This window comes from Oryctolagus cuniculus, chromosome X (genome assembly GCF_964237555.1).
Source record: "Oryctolagus cuniculus chromosome X, mOryCun1.1, whole genome shotgun sequence".
Classification (NCBI taxonomy): Eukaryota; Metazoa; Chordata; class Mammalia; order Lagomorpha; family Leporidae; genus Oryctolagus; species Oryctolagus cuniculus.
Genome location: NC_091453.1, coordinates 86,689,394 through 86,706,795, shown reverse-complemented (window position 1 = coordinate 86,706,795; position 17,402 = coordinate 86,689,394). Strand labels below are relative to the sequence as shown.

General features: G+C 37.6%; 1 protein-coding gene across 2 annotated transcripts in view; it reads left to right on the top strand.

Moving 5' to 3' along the window:
• Positions 1-17,402, top strand: part of RADX (RPA1 related single stranded DNA binding protein, X-linked) — an 84,589-nt gene that overhangs the window by 52,098 nt on the left and 15,089 nt on the right. For both annotated transcript variants that reach the window (XM_051827222.2, XM_002720172.4), the window contains exons 12-13: positions 7,124-7,402; positions 16,656-16,823. In XM_051827222.2, the coding sequence (XP_051683182.1) occupies positions 7,124-7,402; positions 16,656-16,823 (447 nt within the window). The remainder of the gene's footprint in view (positions 1-7,123; positions 7,403-16,655; positions 16,824-17,402) is intronic.

The window sequence follows — 17,402 nt, the reverse complement described above, 5'->3', positions numbered from 1 at the left end:
CGGTGTGCACGCGTCCTCGGGCCAATCAGATGAAGTGTCACGCAGCAGGCAGGCTCACTGCACAGTCCTTGGCACCATCTTGTTGTTTACGAGACAGGCTCAACTTCTCTGGAAAGTCCCGACCGCTGGAAAGCATTGCCCTAACTGAAACTAGCAACATCCTCCTTGCAATAAAGACACAATGACAGCTATCAGACCAAACCCTGACATGGGGACCCCATGGCTGGCCAGCCCATGGGGCCCCACACCTCTTCAACAAATGGTGCTGGGAAAACTGGGTGTCCACATGTCGAAGTATGAAACAAGAACCCTATCTTACACCATATGCAAAAATCCACTCAACATGGATCAAAGATCTAGATATACGCCACAACACCATGAAATTAATTGAGAGCATAGGGGAAGCCCTTCAAGACATTGGAACAGGCAAAGAATTCCTGGAAAAGACCCCCATGGGTAGTCAAAGCTAAAAGAAACAAATGGGATTACCTCAAATTGAGAAGTTTCTTTACAGCAAAAAAACCAGTCAGGAAAGTGAAGAGGCAACCAACAGAATGGGAGACATTATTTGCGAACTACACAACTGATAAAGGATTATTATTATTATTATTATAGAATCTATAAAATGATCAGGAAACTCCACAGCAACAAAACAAACAACCCAATAAAAAGATGGGCCAAGGACCTTAACAGACATTTTTCAAAAGAGGAAATCCAAATGGCCAACAGACACATGAAAAAATGCTCAGGATCTCTAGCCATCAGGAAAATGCAAATCAAAACCACAATGAGGTTTCACCTCACCCCAGTTAGAAATGCTTACATCAGAAATCAACTAACAACAGATGCTGGCGAGGATGTGGGGAAAAAGGGACACTAATCCACTGTTGATGGGAATGCAAACTGGTAAAGCCACTATGGAAGACAGTTTGGAGAGTCCTCAGAAACCTGAATATAGCCCTACCACATGACCCAGCCATCCCACTTCTTGGAATTTACCCAAAGGGAATTAAACTGGAAAAAAAAAGCTATCTGCACCTCAATGTTTATTGCAGCTCAATTCACAAAGCTAAGACATGGAATCAACCTAAATGCCCATCAACAGATGACTGGATAAAAGAAATTATGAGATATGTACTCTATAGAATACAGCAGTAAAAAATGAAATCTGGTCATTTGCAACAAAATGGAGGAATCTGGAACACATCATCCTGAGTGAAATAAGCCAGTCCAAAAGGGACAAATATCATATGTTCTCCCTGATCGATGACAACTAACTGAGCACCTAAAAGGAAACCCGTTGAAGTGAAATAGACACTATGAGAAACAATGACCAGATCAGCCCTTGTCTTAACTGTTGAGGAAAAACTTACTATTTTATTCCTTTTAGTATTTTTTTGTTCTGCTTAATACCATTGGTTGAACTCTGTAATTAATACACAATTATTCTTAGGCATTTTAAATTAACTGAAAAGTGATCTTTGTTAAATATAAGAGTGGGAATAAGAGAGGGAGGAGATATATAGTTCAGCACATGCTCACTCGGACTTACCACCAATGGTAGAGCTAGAAATGTGCCAGGGTATTCCAATTCAATCCCATCAAGGAGGCATGTACCAATGCCATCTCACTTGTTAAAGTGATCAGTTTAAGTACATAATTTATCAAAAAGGTAAGTTAAGTGTCAAAGAGATTTCACAAATAATACCAGTGTCTGCAAATAATGAAGGATAGAATTTTTTTTTTTTTTGACAGGCAGAGTGGACAGTGAGAGAGACAGAGAGAAAGGTCTTCCTTTGCTGTTGGTTCACCCTCCAATGACTGCCGCGGCCGGCGCGCTGCAGCTGGCGCACCGCGCTGATCCGATGGCAGGAGTCAGGTACTTCTCCTGGTCTCCCATGGGGTGCAGGGCCCAAGCACTTGGGCCATCCTCCACTGCACTCCCTGACCACAGCAGAGAGCTGGCCTGGAAGAGGGGCAACCGGGACAGAATCCGGCACCCCGACCGGGACTAGAACCCGGTGTGCCAGCGCCGCAAGGCAGAGGATTAGCCTAGTGAGCCGCGGTGCCGGCCGAAGGATAGAATTAAAAGGGAGAGAATGATGCTGCGGGGGAAGTAGGATACACAGCAGACTCAGAATGGCAAATGCCTTAAACAGCACTCTGGCCTCAGAATCAACCCTTAAGGCATTGGGATCTGGCTAAAAGGTCCATGAGAGTCTCACAGGCATGGAAAGCCAAGACATTGTGGCAAAAACGACCTGAATGAAAGATCTTGGTGAATGAGATCCCAGCAGAATGAACAGGCCATCAATGAAGGAGGCACCTTTCTCTGAAGGGAGGAAGGACTCTCCACTGTGATATGGCCTTGACAAAATAAGATCAGAGTTGGTGAATGCAGGAGGCTTCCATAGCCTTGACAGCTCATGGCAAGAGCCTCGGGTGATTACTGATGTCACAAACAAGAGTGTCAATTGTTAAATCAACAACGGGAGTCACTGTGCACCTGCTCCCCATGTACGATCTCTGTCCTTAATGTGTTTTACTATGAGAGTTAACGGTAAAACTACTAGTCGAACAGTACTCTATATCTTGTGCAGTTGTGTGGGTGCAGTCTGTTGAAATCTTTACTTAGTATATACTAAGTTGATCATCTGTATATAAAGATAATTGAAAATGAATCTTGATGAAGGGTGGCATGGGAAAGGAAGTGGGAGATGGCATGGTTGCGGGTGGAGGGAGGTTATGGGAGGAAAAGCCACAACAATGCAAAAGTTGTACTTTGTAAATTCAAATTTATTAAATAAAAAAAAGAATTAAGAAATCAGCCTGTCTGCAGTGGGATCTCTGCCCTTCCACTTACAAAATATGGAACTTCTTCAAGTTCCTTGGGACTATATTTGCTTCAGTTTAGTAATAGAAAAAAGTGTAAGTAGTAAAAAAAAAAAAAAGAGTATCATACATATAATAACTTGTTTGCTTTAACTAAGCACATACTAAAATAATCTCAGAATATTCATTTTAAGATTTATTTGTTTAGCAATTCTTTTTGTTCTTAAGGTATACCCTACTAGGTATACATAGTCAAATTGTTATAGAGTCAGTTGTAATATTTCTTGTGTGATTCTACTATCAACTGAATAAACATTTAGATTTATTTATTTTATTGTGATGCTTAGGGACTGGTTTCTTTAAATGATGCATTTACTTTTATTTTATAATTTTATAGATTATTTTTGTGGTTCTATAATAAAATATACAAAAAATGTGTTTTTATTTTTTAAAGACTTATTTACTTATTTGAAAGTCAGAGTTACACAGAGAGAAGGAGAGGCAGAGAGAGAAAGGTAGAGAGAGAGAGAGAGAGAGAGGTTTTCCATCCGCTGGTTCACTCCCCAATTGGCCACAATGGCCAGAGCTGGACCAATCTGAAGCCAGGAGCCAGGAGTTTCTTCTGGGTCTCCCACATGGGTGCAGGGGTCCAAGGACCTGGGCTGTCTTCTACTGCTTTCCCAGACCATAGCAGAGAGAGCTGGATCAGAAATGGGGCAGCCGGGACTCAAATCAGTGCCCATATGGGATGCCGGCACTGCAAGCAGCGGCTTTATCCACTATGCCACAGCGCTGGCCCCAAAAGGATATATTTTTAAGACATTTGGCTTCTGTTCCTATCCCTGTATCCTATTTGTCCACTCCCACAATAATTTTAATTCATTTTGTAGTACAACCTTCTATTTATGTTTATTATATAAGCAAATATGTGTGTGTGTGTGTGTGTGTCAGAGATGGGTAGAGAAGACCATGGCCCCCTTTCTCAGATAAATATGCTACAACTATCTTTCAAGATTAATTTGCCAATGGCTGGACCGGCGCTGTGGCACAGTGGGTTAACACCCTGGCCTGAAGCACCAGCAACCCAAATGGGCGCCGGTTCAAGACCCGGCTGCTCCACTTCCTATCCAGTTCTCTGCTATGGCCTGGGAAAGCAGTAGAAGATGGCCCAAGTTCTTGGGCCCCTGCACCCACCTGGGAGACCCGGAGGAAGCTCCTGGCTCCTGGCTTCAGATCAGCGCAGCTCCAGCCGTTGCGGCCAACTGAGGAGTGAACCATCAGATGGAAGACCTCTCTCTCTCTCTGCCTCTCCTCTCTCTGTGTAACTCTTTCAAATCAATAAATAAATCTTAAAAAAAATTTTCACAATGACTAATTCATTGAAAATGAGTTATATACCCTGTGACCCAGTGATTACAACTACATTTTGACCACACAAGGAAACATGTTCTAAGATATTTTTAGAGCATTGTTTATAATAGGTAAAATTAAAAGATAAATGTTAATTAATAGATTATATACCCTTATGCATACAATAGAGCATATTCATATTTTGCAATTTTAGTCAATGAATTATATCTGTCAATTTGATTACTAGTGCATTCTCATATATGTTTCATGATAGAATTGGTATTTTTTATACTATAAACTCAAAAGTCATTTATTTTGTGAATATATAGTTAATATGCATGGGTGTGTGTATGGCCTGTTTGTGCTACTTTTTTGAAGACTACAAAGTTTAACATATAATCCTTTATATGCAGTAACTTAGGTAAGTAGATAAGGCATATGTTTGAAATGTAAACAATAAACAAGAACAGTGCAGACAAGATCACAAGACATTACAGATAGCATCTGACTTACACAGTCTTTTATTTTCATATACTAGCTGTCAAGCACAGACCTTACCACTGACTGGAATACCATGTTCATTTCTACCATTGTAGATTTGCATCACATTGGGACATTGGAGGGAAGAGGGAAGAAAGAAAGCAAAACAAATAGCTCTTCTCCCATGCCCCTACACATTGCACCTCTTATCCACATAAGAAAATGCTCACCATGCCTATATATATATATATATATATATAAAATTGTACTGTGCCCCATTTTTTTTTACTTCACAACTTAAGTGTAGTCTTTTCCTTAAAATTTTCCTCATTAAAACATAAAACCAATCTCACCAGAAATAAGTGTAAAATGGGTAACTGAAATAAAAGAGGGATAATTATAAGACAAAAAGTACAGTTTTTCTAGGTAATTAACCTTTATTTTAGCTATGCATTAAGCTTAAAACATAACATAATGATAATTTTAGTAGTATTCACTCTAAAAATAAATCCTAGTTCATGATTTTCCATCTTAGTTTTAGAAAAATCTGAGCTCTAGATACATTTGGTCTCTTTCCCAATTATTGTCTTTGAAATGTTGCTATTCACAACCAATAACTACCAATCGCTCCTGCATTTATTTAAGACCTTTTTGTACTAATTACTTATGACTGTATAACTGGGATAGGTAATTACAATCCCCAGCTTACTAAAATGAAAAATAAATCATGATATTTTAGAGTAATTTTTCACATAAACACTTATACCTTGGCAGTGCTTAAAATTAAAACTCACATAGAAAATAATGACTTACTCCTGATAGGGTCAATCATAGGATTTTGTTTTCTGTAAAGTAGATACAAATACTTAATTTTTAAAAATTGGAATAATCTGCAAGCTTTTCATGCTATATTCTATAACACTAAATCAGGAATGCTTAATATGGCTTTGGTCATTGCAGCAGCTCCTTACTGCTGTTATATAATTTTATTAGCTTGATTTATTTTTAGAAGATAAAAAAGATTAAGTCATTTCCAAATTCTTAGTTTAGTCCCATTGTCTTTTCATTTTAGTTTTGATTTACTCCTTTCCTTTTTGTGTGTGATTAACTTTTTTATCCTTTTTGTTATAAAGTATTATTACAGGTATTTAAATGTATTCATCAAATGAATTTTGAGTTAAAGAATTCTTTTGTAATATTGCAATATTTTCAATTCCTGGTAAGAAGACTGTGCAGCTGTATCTTCGCTTACAACTCAATCTAATATTCTACCATGCAATATATTCTCAGTAAGTCTCCAGCTAGGTTTCAGAAGCCAAACTACTAGTTTGGGGTATGGAGTAAAGTCTCAAAAGAAGAAATGCTGTATTAACCATACTGAAACTTGCAAATGAAGCCATCTTCTGCCTCAGCAAGGTTTTTTTATGCTAGGATAGAAGTCAACACAGCCTGCAAGGTAGAAACTCAACAACTGTGGTAAACTGAAAGAGCTGCTGTCAGCTTGCCTTAGCTAGCAGAATTGACAACATGAGGCGAGTCTTGTTCCAAAAGCATGTCTTTTCTAAATTTACCATACATCATAGTTCCCAGGATGCATTATTGAATTAAAATTTTATTTGTACTGAATTTCTTAGCATAGTGTCTGGCACATAATAGGTGCTCAAAAATTATTTGTTGAATGAATGAATGTCATAATATGTAAGTGCTAAATTATATTTTCCATTAGAAACTAAATGTGTTTGATCAATTGTAAATATGAGTACATGATAAATTGGCTTTGTGATAGAAAACAATCAAGAACTGAGGGCATCATTCATCTCAATTTAGCCCTCTCTGTGTTTTCCGTGTTATTTATATCTATACAGAGTGTCATATATAATAATAAAAAACGGTCCTTTTGAAGGAGAGATGTATCCAAGAAAAGAACTGTATGTGTTTAGGCTTCTTTTAGCAGGGATTAACAGAATCATATTTTAAGCTCGAATTTTACCAATAGTGAGTATCTCTAGATACTACTATTCTCATGAATTTGATTTAACTTAAATTTGTCATAGAACATAAATGGAATATATATTTATTTAAGAGCATATAGAAAATATAGGAAAAATGTGAAGGTAATTAACAAATCTGCATAATTAGAACAGCAGAGAAAACATTGTCTCTTTTTTTTTTCTAGAGGAAAGGTTTATTTTCGGGTGAGGGAAGCCTGATGGGTAGGGGGGACAGGCATAAGAGAGAGAGATCAAGAGAGAACAAGGCGACATTGTCACTTTTAATATTTTAGAGTGCATTTTTATTTTGAAAGTGAATATAGTTATCTTTGGGGTATTCACTTTACATTTTATAGGTGGTTGTTTGATTTTTAAAATCACCTAACTATTCCTTATTATTCTGTGCTTTTTAAAAAATAGTGAATACCATTATTGGGTCAATTGTATCTGTTTTATTGTGTCTTTAACAGGTCAGGAAAGTTTTGGAGGGAAGACTGGAAAAATCTTAAGTGATAGATGGGAGAGCCAGATGTGGAGAGACAAAAAGTATCATTTAATAGATCACCTGCATTACAGCCGTGTTTATCCTGAAAGTATTCCACGGAAATTTCTTTTTGAGCATAGGAATTTTCTTGCTCAGCAGTATAATTCTCAGCCTGCAAAATACATACCACCAGAAGAAAGACCCCCCAAACTTGAAGATTTTAAGAGCGCCCGAAGCCTTGGACATTTTGAAGTAACCATTCTAGGTAAGTCAATTATTCTTCTCTTTGAATAATATTAATTTAACGTACTTTAAACATATATACTAATTTTGCTTTAAAAAAAAGTAAGCTCAATTGGAGCTGCTGTTTGGCTGAAACTAGAGGAATAGAGCACTAATTTTGGAATAAATGGAGCTCAAATTATGGGCTTTTAAGCATTAACAAGTGCTTAGAAAGAATCTAGAGAAAGAAAAATAGAAACTAAGGGAACTTTCCTCACATCTGACCATCTGTCTACTAGACTTTTAAGACTGGTTCTGTTCTCCCTCAGCTACCACATTTTTACTCATATCCTCTACTTATTTCTCAGTGCATTGAAGGGTAAAGTATAATAAAAAAAGGGTGCTAATCAGGTGAATGACAGAAGGTCTGTTTACTCTTGAACAAAATAAAATCCTCAAGTAATTCAGGTTGAACTGAAAAAGGTTATTGAAAAGACTTCCCTTGTCTGATAATGGAAAATAAGCTAATTTTTACAGGTTGTTCAAAACTGAAAGGTAACTGTAGGGCATAGAAAAATATAAATGAATCAAAAAATTAAAGCTTACATTTATTTTTGTTTCTAATAAGTGAAAGATGTAGATGAAATAATTTTAAAATAAAATCTTAGGGTTGCGCATTTGGCACAGCAGTTAAGATGCCACTGGAACAACTGCATCCCATATTGGAGTGCCTGGGTTTGAGTTCAGGCTGTGTTTCCAATTCCAGCTTCCTGCTAATGTGCATCCTGGGAGACAGCAGATGATGGCTCAAGTGGTTGTGTCCTCCCATCCATATGGAAGACCTGGATTGAGTTACAGGCTCCTCTCTTAAGCCTGGCTCAGCCTTGGCTATTGTGGCCATTTGGGGACTGAACCAATAGATGAAAGATCTCTCTCTCTCTCTCATTCTCTCTCTCTCTCCCCCCACCCCTTTCTCTGTGTGTGTGTCTCACAGCCTGTCAAATAAAATGAAAATAAATCAATTTTAAAAATTCCCTACCTCCTCACACAAAAATATGCATATACATGTGAATATATATATAATCTGTGAAAAGTATCTATTTCCACTATGTTAGACAATCATGAACCAAAGTTTCAAAAGCTTTTCCTTCTAGTAAATTACTTTGTCTCTTCAAGTAGCTTATCAGCCTTAGTTTTTTATGTCTAGTAAACAAAGTTTATAGCATTATTTTACATATATCACAAAATGTAATCATGAAAATGATGGCTTCCTTAGACACAAAAATTTATTATTTTTCTTTCTTTTTACCTGGTACTGATCCACTGAAACAGACTGGCGAAGACATCTCAGCAGTCTTATATGTAATTGTAAACTTTTATAGCTTTGGCTATGAGTCAGCTAAAAGCAGAAATCAGATGTGAAGAAGGCAGATTTACCACTCTGTTCACTAGCTCTGAGAAGTTTACGCTGTTTTTATATACATTTTAGATCCTGTTTTCAAGGATGTTTTTCAGGATTAAATGACAGTCAAAAACAAACTGTTTATGAATAAAACAACATTTTTTAAAAAGATTTATTTATTTATTTGAAAGGCAGAGTTACAGAGAGGCAGAGGCAGACAGAGAGAGGTCTTCCATCTGCTGATTCACTCCCCAGTTGGCCGCAAAATCTGGAGTTGTACTGATTTGGAGCAAGGAGCCAGGAGCTTCTTCCAGGTCTCCCACATGGGTGCAGGGGCCCAAGGACTTGGGCCGTCTTCTACTGCTTTCCCAGGCCATAGCAGAGAGCTGGATCGGAAGTGGAGCAGCCGGATCTCAAACCGGCACCCATATGAGATGCGCACACTTTAGGCCTAGGTTTTACCAGCTACACCACAGCGCCAGCCCTGAATAAAACAACATTTTAGAGGAAGCAGGAAAAGTAGATGTTACTAGGTGCTTGCAAATAACCAGATTACTACCATTTGGCAATAATTTTCTCTAAGCGTTCTGGCAGGAAGGGAGAAAGGGTGCTTTTTTTGTGCGATTTTGTTGATGCTGTTTTTCTGATGAGATATTCAATTTTAGAACTAAAAACATTGTGTATCATTTAGTCTTGCTCACTGGCTAGATAAAAGCCAGGGCATGATTACAAATCAGTTCTCCTGAGACTCTAACCATATATTTTGTTGCAGAGAAAACATTCATATTCAGGAATCCTGTTGGCTTTTTTTTCCCTTTGAACAAAATTTTAGTCTGAAGTTACTATATGAGACTATTATAGAAATAACACAGAATAACAAAAGAGGTGATACCTTAAACTACAGTTTTCTTTTTTAGAGGTATGAACATACTCTTCAGATGATTGATTCCTGCTGCATCAACCCTGTAATGTACATAATCAATATAATCATTAGTTATGTCTTAGTAATGTGTTTCTATAAAGGATTATATTTTCACTGTAACTATCATATAATCCAAATACTCTAAGGGTTTAACTTAATATAGGGATAAAATATAGAGAATGAATGTAAATGGTGCTTGTTCAAGTGATTCTCATGCAACCTTGGCGGGATGGGGTAGCCTACAAAAATCTCCTTAGAGAGGCTACCCACACTCCTTGAACTTTAGGTACACATCAGTAGCCCATTAAGTCTCCTGCCCCTCATAAGGGATTCTTATTGCTACAGAGAGAGAGAGCCACTGGCAAGAATGCATCCTGTCAATTAAGCATGTAGTAGTAGAATAAAAGTGGAGAACTATTACTTTCTAAGTAGCATTCAAAGGTTAGATATTCTCTAATACTGAAAATGAGAACTGATTATCAAATGTTAAAGTGATAAATTTGACATATCTTTTAGGAAAAATGAATCCAAGTAGTATTATAAGACCTAATAGTCTTATTTTTTTTTGCATTTTCTTTGTTTATTTGATAAGTCATAATGCCAAAAGAAAAAGGAGGTTAGTACAAAATGAATGAGTCCTTGGTCAACAATCCAAGCAGGTCACTGGGGAAAATGCCTCCTTTTCCTAAATGTTCACAAACTTCTTTGGAAATCTGTCTTAAGAGGCGAGAGGAAGGTGATATTTTATGTTAATCTCAATACAAATCCAATTTTGAAAGGCAGAAATTGAATGGGAAGGACATTTCAGGATGAATAACAGCATCAAGGTAGAATGAAGGAGCCTAGTTTGGAATTAACTAAGTTATTGCTTCTATATAAATTTTTAAAATTTATTTTTATGTATTTGAGAGTCAGGGAAACTTTTTTAAGCATGAACATGAACAGTGAACTCAGAAGAGAGGATTTAATCTCTTCCTAAGACATTGTTTGTTAAAAGATAGAATCTGAAAACTGAATGATGACTTTAAACATATACTGTGCAAGGTGGAAAGCTCATTTACTGTAAAAGGCCAAATTGCAAATGTTTAAGGCTTTACAGGCCATTTAATTTCTGTAGCAATTACTCAGCTTGCTGTTTGGGTATGAAAGCAGCCACAGACAGTATGTTAATGAATGTGCTGCATGGCTATGTTTGAATAAAAGTTTGTGCACACTGGAATTTGAGTTTCATTATTTTTGCATATTATAAAATATTGTCCTTTTGACTTTTAGCTGTTTAAAAATGTAAAAGTCATTCTTACTTAATGGTATATACAAAAAACAAACAGGCTAGATTTGACTACCAGGTCATAGTTTTCTGACCTCTATTCTAGACCCCTGTTCTTGGGTAAGACTGTCTAAACCAATCCAGGCTAGTAAATCTGTATAAAGTTTAAAGTTCTCCTAGCCCAAAGATTGTCTCACTTTGATACTATGTTCTAGTAGATTATTATCCCTTTGCAATATCTTGTTGCTCTCTAGAGGGCATAATAATTTTGAAGTGCCTTATTCTTGGAGCCACGAAGATTATTTGAACCATAACCTTATTACTTGGTCATTAGCTCTGACTGGTATGGGTGAGTCATTACTGAAAACATTGGAATAGAGTTATTAGCCTTCCCACAGTTCTAATGACTCTCAACAACCAGTTGGGTACCATCACAATATCAGAAATCTATCCCAAAAGTACTGGTTCTTATCTTAATATCCTTGTTACTCCATCTTGCTCACCTCAGATCAATCGATGTGAACCACTAAAACATCAGCCTGTTGCCTACAAAGAGAATATATTGAGATGAAGTAGCAAACCAAATAGTTTTCAGTACCTGTAAAAACTAGCCCAGCTACAAAACTTAAAATCTCTTGGTCAGTCTCTCCCAATTTTGAGGATTATTTCTTACCTTAAATATAAGAAGATACTTTTCAAAAGCTTGATTGGACTTAATAGATTTTATCAGGATATATCACTGGCTCTCCTAACATTGATTTAATTACCCATGAAATCTTTTTAGTCAATCAGAGTTTAAGAATTCTCTCTTCAATTTGCATTTGATTTACACAATTAGAAACATAATCCAGCCAGCCTTTCATAATTCTCTGAAGGCCATCCATTGATCTTTTGGAGATCAAGAGCTATAAACCCCAATACAAGCATTAATTGTTGAGGGAGACAACAGTGAGGGGAGCCTAGTGCTACTTAGCTAATTGTTCAAGTGGACTTTCATCAAGGAAAGGGGCATTCCTTGAGAGTATGTGCAAATAATTTATCCTGACCCCACAAACGAATACCAAGAAAGGTAGAAATTCTGTTGGTCCCGTTTGCTTTAATAGGAGAAAAAGTCAAGATAAATTCAACCTTATTGTTTTACTTTATAGTTACCTTGAAATCGAAATTAATGCTATCAAAATATTATACTGTTATTTAAATATATTTTACAGCAAAAGCACCATTTGGTAAATTTTGTCAAAAATCTTTTGACAAAACATCTAGCAAAGATAGTTTAAATAACTCATTTACATCATAGCCATTGTTGTTGATATTTGTACAGGATTTTTGTGTTCATTGTTTGGCAGTGGGAATACAGTTGAATTTATATTTGAACATTAATGCACAAATATGATAAATTATGGGTAAATACAAAAATCTACATTTATTTAATCAATTTAGCAAATATTCACTGGGAATCTAATATACCTACCATTGTTCTACATGCTAGTTACATTAATGAACAAAGCAGATATAAGCACCACCCTAAAAGATCTTATAGAGAGATGGTGATAGTTAGGGGAAGAAAAGGGGTTGCAGAATGCTGCAGCTGGAAGCAGTTAAATTTTCAATACAGTCCTCAGTAGTCTCCCTAAAAAGGTAACATTTCACCGGAAACCAGATGGAGGTGCAAGGAGCATGCCATCTGGTAATCTGGGGGAAAAAAGATACAAGAACAGCTCGTACAGAAGCCCTGAGACCTGTTGCACTCTGAACACTAGTCTTAATCAAACAACTTAGAGCAAATTTTACTTGAAAATGTTGAAGCTAACCTCAATATTTTATAAGTTAGAAACAAGTCAAAATATTACCAATGGCATACTGTTAAAAATGTTAAGGTTTTTTTAAAATGTTACTTTCTCTTTTATATTTGCAAACTAGAATATATCTGTGGTCAATGAGTACTTTAATGCAGCGTTTTCCTTTAAAAATGTTATTAAAAACGTGAAAAAATGTTCAATATCACTAGCCATCAGGGAAATGTGAATCAAGACCACATTGAGGTATCATCTTACCCCAGTTTGAACAGCTTTTACCAAAAAGACAAAAAATAACAAACACTAGTGACTTTGTGGAGAAAGGAACCCTAACACAGTGTTGGTAGGAATGCAATTTAGTATAGCCACTAGGGATAACAGTATTTGGATGTTCCTCAAAAAACTAACAAATAGAACCACATGACCCAATATAATATTGCATCAGCATATGAAAAAGATACCTGCATTTCTGTATTCATTGCTGCATTATTCACGCTAGCCAAAATAGGGAATCAACTTAGGTTTCATCAATGGATGAATGAATAAAAAAGAAAGCTATCTAGATTACACAATGGAGTATTATTCAGCCAACAAAAAGAATGAAATGGGGATATTTGCAACAAAATGGATGGAGTTGGAGATCATTATGTTAAGTGAAATAAGCCATTCTCACAAAGACAAATATCACATTTTTTCTCATATGTGGAAATTTATACATACACACATATAGTTGATATGAATCTAAAATAGTAATTACTAGATGCTAGTGATAGGGACTCCAGAGACCCCTGGAAAGGAAAGAAAAACAGCAAAGAAACACAAGATGTAACTCTTCAGGAGCCCTGAGGGAGGGGAAGACTGGAGAAGGGGCAAACCTATGCAAGGTAATCTGCAGCTGTTGAGTCTCCAAACAGACCTGATTGTGAACTCTGAACATTTTTCTGCAAAATAGGCTACTCCAATATAAGTTCTCTGATTTGTTCACATAACATGCCTCATTACCACGCACATCGACCAATTAGGGAGAGCTTCCTGCTTTAGAAATGCGTAAAAGTCCAAGCCAGGCATCTTTGAGAGGCAGTCCTCCAGGGCAGCTAGCCCTTCAGGGCAGGCCGTTCCCACTGCCAGAGAGTTTTGCTCATTCTTCATGGTCAAGTGATGGAGAACCCAGCACAGAAGAGAAGCAGCAACCCAGAAGGCAGTCTAAGACCTCGATGGAGCCAACAGAGAAGAACCTGACAGAAAGGCAAGGCTGTGACCAGCACAGAGACAGCTGCAGTGCAGAGAGCTGTAATATGAAGAGCTGTAGCGTGAGAGCTGTACGGCTCCTGAAGAATTCGCCAAAAGAATCCGCCACATCTCTCCAACACAAGGCACAGACCTGAGTGACTAGAGCCATAGACTCCTGCCACTGCCCCTGTAACACCAACTGCAAAACTCCCACACCATGTTTGGGGGCTCACCTGTCATTGCTGGAGGTCTGACATAGTAGCTAGAATAACGACCAAGTATTAGTAACACTTGCCTGCGGATTGGTCGTTATTCTAGCCTCCAGATTGGTTAAATCTGTACTCACTTTTCAGAAAAGGGCCAGGGAAAGAACTACTCTGTGGATAAAAGAGCCAACACTGGCAAGGTTCTTCGGCAACTCTTCCCTTGGAGTCCTCATCCTGACTGCTCTAGCAGGTTTCTCACTTTCAATAAATCTTGCTTTGCCCACTGTCCCTGTCCACATTGAAATTCTTTGACATAAAACAGGAACCTAGATAACCTTCATCGTCCCACAACACTAGGAGGGGCGTGAGATGGGGAGATATGATTTTGTGTACTAAAGCGCACTCAGGTAAAGGCAATGATTTCTGATGTTCCACAAAACAGTAGTATAGCTATGGTCCGAGGTAACGAAAGTGGAAGAGCTAATTGCCTGACATGATTGCTTTATACTTTGTACATCTGTTGAAATATTATACTATACCCCATAAAATGTACAAGTATTTCATGTTAATCCAAAATTTAAGAAAAAAATTAGGGGCCGACACTGTAGTGCAGTGGGTTAGCCACGGCCTTTAGCACCAGCATCGCATATGGGTGCCAGTTCAAGTCCTGGCTGTTCCACTTCTGATCCAGCTCCCTGCTGATGCGCCTGGAAAATCAGTAGAAGATGGCTAAGACCTTGGGCCCCTGCATCCATGTGGGAGACCCAGATGAAGCTCCTGACTCCTGGCTCTGGCCATTGTGGCCATCTGGGGAGTGAATCAGCACATGAAAGTAATCTCTCTCTCTCTCTCTCTCTTTCTCTCTTTCTCTTTCTCTCTCTCTCTCCCCCCTCCCTCTCTCCCTCTGTGTGTGTACTTTGCCTTTCAAATCAATAAATAAATCTTTAAATAAAGTAATCTTTATTAATCTACCATACAACTAAGGGTCAGGTAAAATTTTCTAAGATTTACTAAAATTTGGTATTCAAATTATATCATTATCTAGGATTTAAAGGGTTCTGATTCAGGAGTATAGGAAGTATAGCCACTTAACTCAGCATTGCTGCAAAACTTCTGTGAATGTGAACATGCTAGTAGCTTATTTCCTTGATTTTTAAAAAGATTTATTTATGGGGATGGTGCTGTGGCATTAGCAGGTAAAGCCTTTGATTGCAGTGTTGGCATCCCATAAGGGCAGTTCAAGACTCGGCTGCTCCACTTCCAGTCCAGCTCCCTGCTAAAGTGCCTGGGAAAGCAGTGGAAATGGCACAAGTACTTGGGCCCTTGCACCCATGTGGGAGACCTGGCTCCTGGCTTCAGATCGGCCCAGCTCTGGCCATTGCAACTATTTGGGGAGTGAACAAGCAGATACAAGATTTCTCTCTATCTCTGCCTCTGCCTCTCTGTAACTCTTATTTATTTTAAAGCTATGGGGTTTAGTGTCATTTGCCCATAAAAAGCAAAGAATATATTTCTAGATCAGTTTGCAGCTTACCAAGAAGGACTTTGTTTACCAATCAATGGCCCATACCGAGTACTTAAGAATAGCTGTAAAAGATTAGTGGGAGAAAATATTTAGGTCATAGAAGCCAAGTGACTAAATATCTGGGAAGAGTGAAAGGAAGGAGTAAAGGATAACTCCAGAATTTCTAGTTGGGGTGACTAGGTGAAATTCATAGTTTTAAGGCTGTTCTCTGTGTGTCTGTTTGCCTTTGCCCCAGCCAACCTGATCTCCTTACTCCAGACTATACCTTTGGTTTGTGCTATCCCTTGCCTTACCTGCAATGCCTTCTTCTCTGTTTATATAAAAGCCACTCATCCTTTAGTACCCAGCTCAAATCCTTGTCTTTCTCTAGGAAATCTTTTGTCCACTCTAACATTGTTCCAAATAAAGAAATGACAGCCAAAGGTTCATGATTGACTTTGGTTGTTCCCCCCTTAGCCCTTGGTCTACTACAACCTTTTGAGTGTGTGAAGCCTGTCTTATATATTTGAGAACAGATGAGACCTAGTTGCTACCATACCTGACCTTGCTTGAGTCAGATATACTTAAGTCAGAGTAGCAATAACGGAACCAGTAGCCAATTCTGAATTCTATCCCGTAATGGCACCTGTCATGAATGACCCAGGAAACACTGTTAGGTGTCTCCATTTCATGACCAGGTTGGATAGTAAGATTTTGATATTTGCATTATTATAGAAAACATTTTAAATGCTATTTCTAGCAGTGGTGGCAGATTCCACTGAATCTATCAACTAGCCTATATTTCTAAGTTGCTGGCAAAGCTAAGAGTTTAGTCCCCAGTTTTGAAACACGAGTTTTTCCAGATCTGAAACTATTTAGTGTATGTTAGGATCAAAACAACAAAATTGGCCCTGTGAGCACCATATATTAACCCACTGAACTTTGAATGACGTGATTTTTCTCCAACAGGTTTAAACCATGACATTGCAATTGATGTCGCATTCCTACCCATGTATTCTCCAGAAGATGTCCGAACCTCTCAAATAGACACGTTGTTAACTTGCATGAATTACAGCTGTGTATATCCACAGGAGGTAACTGACAGTGACCAATCGCCAGATCCAAAAGCCCTTGCAGGTGAGATCATCTCGGAGTTCTTTTCATTCAGAAAAAAATTTATAATAAGCAATCATCACCTTCAGATGTTACTATGTAAACTCTTCTAGTTTTAAATTTAGTGTCAGTCAATTAAAGGATTACTTGGCGAATGTACCCGAGGACTTCTTGAGAATATGTCTTTTAAATAAATTAAACAGCTTGTTTCTGTTCCAGGCAGTCATTGAAAATAGTCTCTTAAAACACAATTCTAAAAGTCATTATTTCATCAGAACTACGTAGATGCACATGGAACAGTGCAGATTCTACTATTTTTTCCTTCTAGCTCAGGCGAAACAATTTATCTTTTCCCCCTTAAGATGGCCTGGAATTATAATACCTCCAGAATATAATACAGTACAGTTGTTTTCTCTTGAAAATGTTTAGTTATTCAAGTGATATTCAGTAAATTCCTTGAGTACTGCTAGGAGTGTATGCAATCCTGATAGTGAGATGCTTCAGACAACTGATTATGTAGGCTGCTGCTTAATATAACCAAACTTTAAATTATATCTGTATACCTTTAAAACTGTCGATCCAATTTAATTAGCCTATTCACTT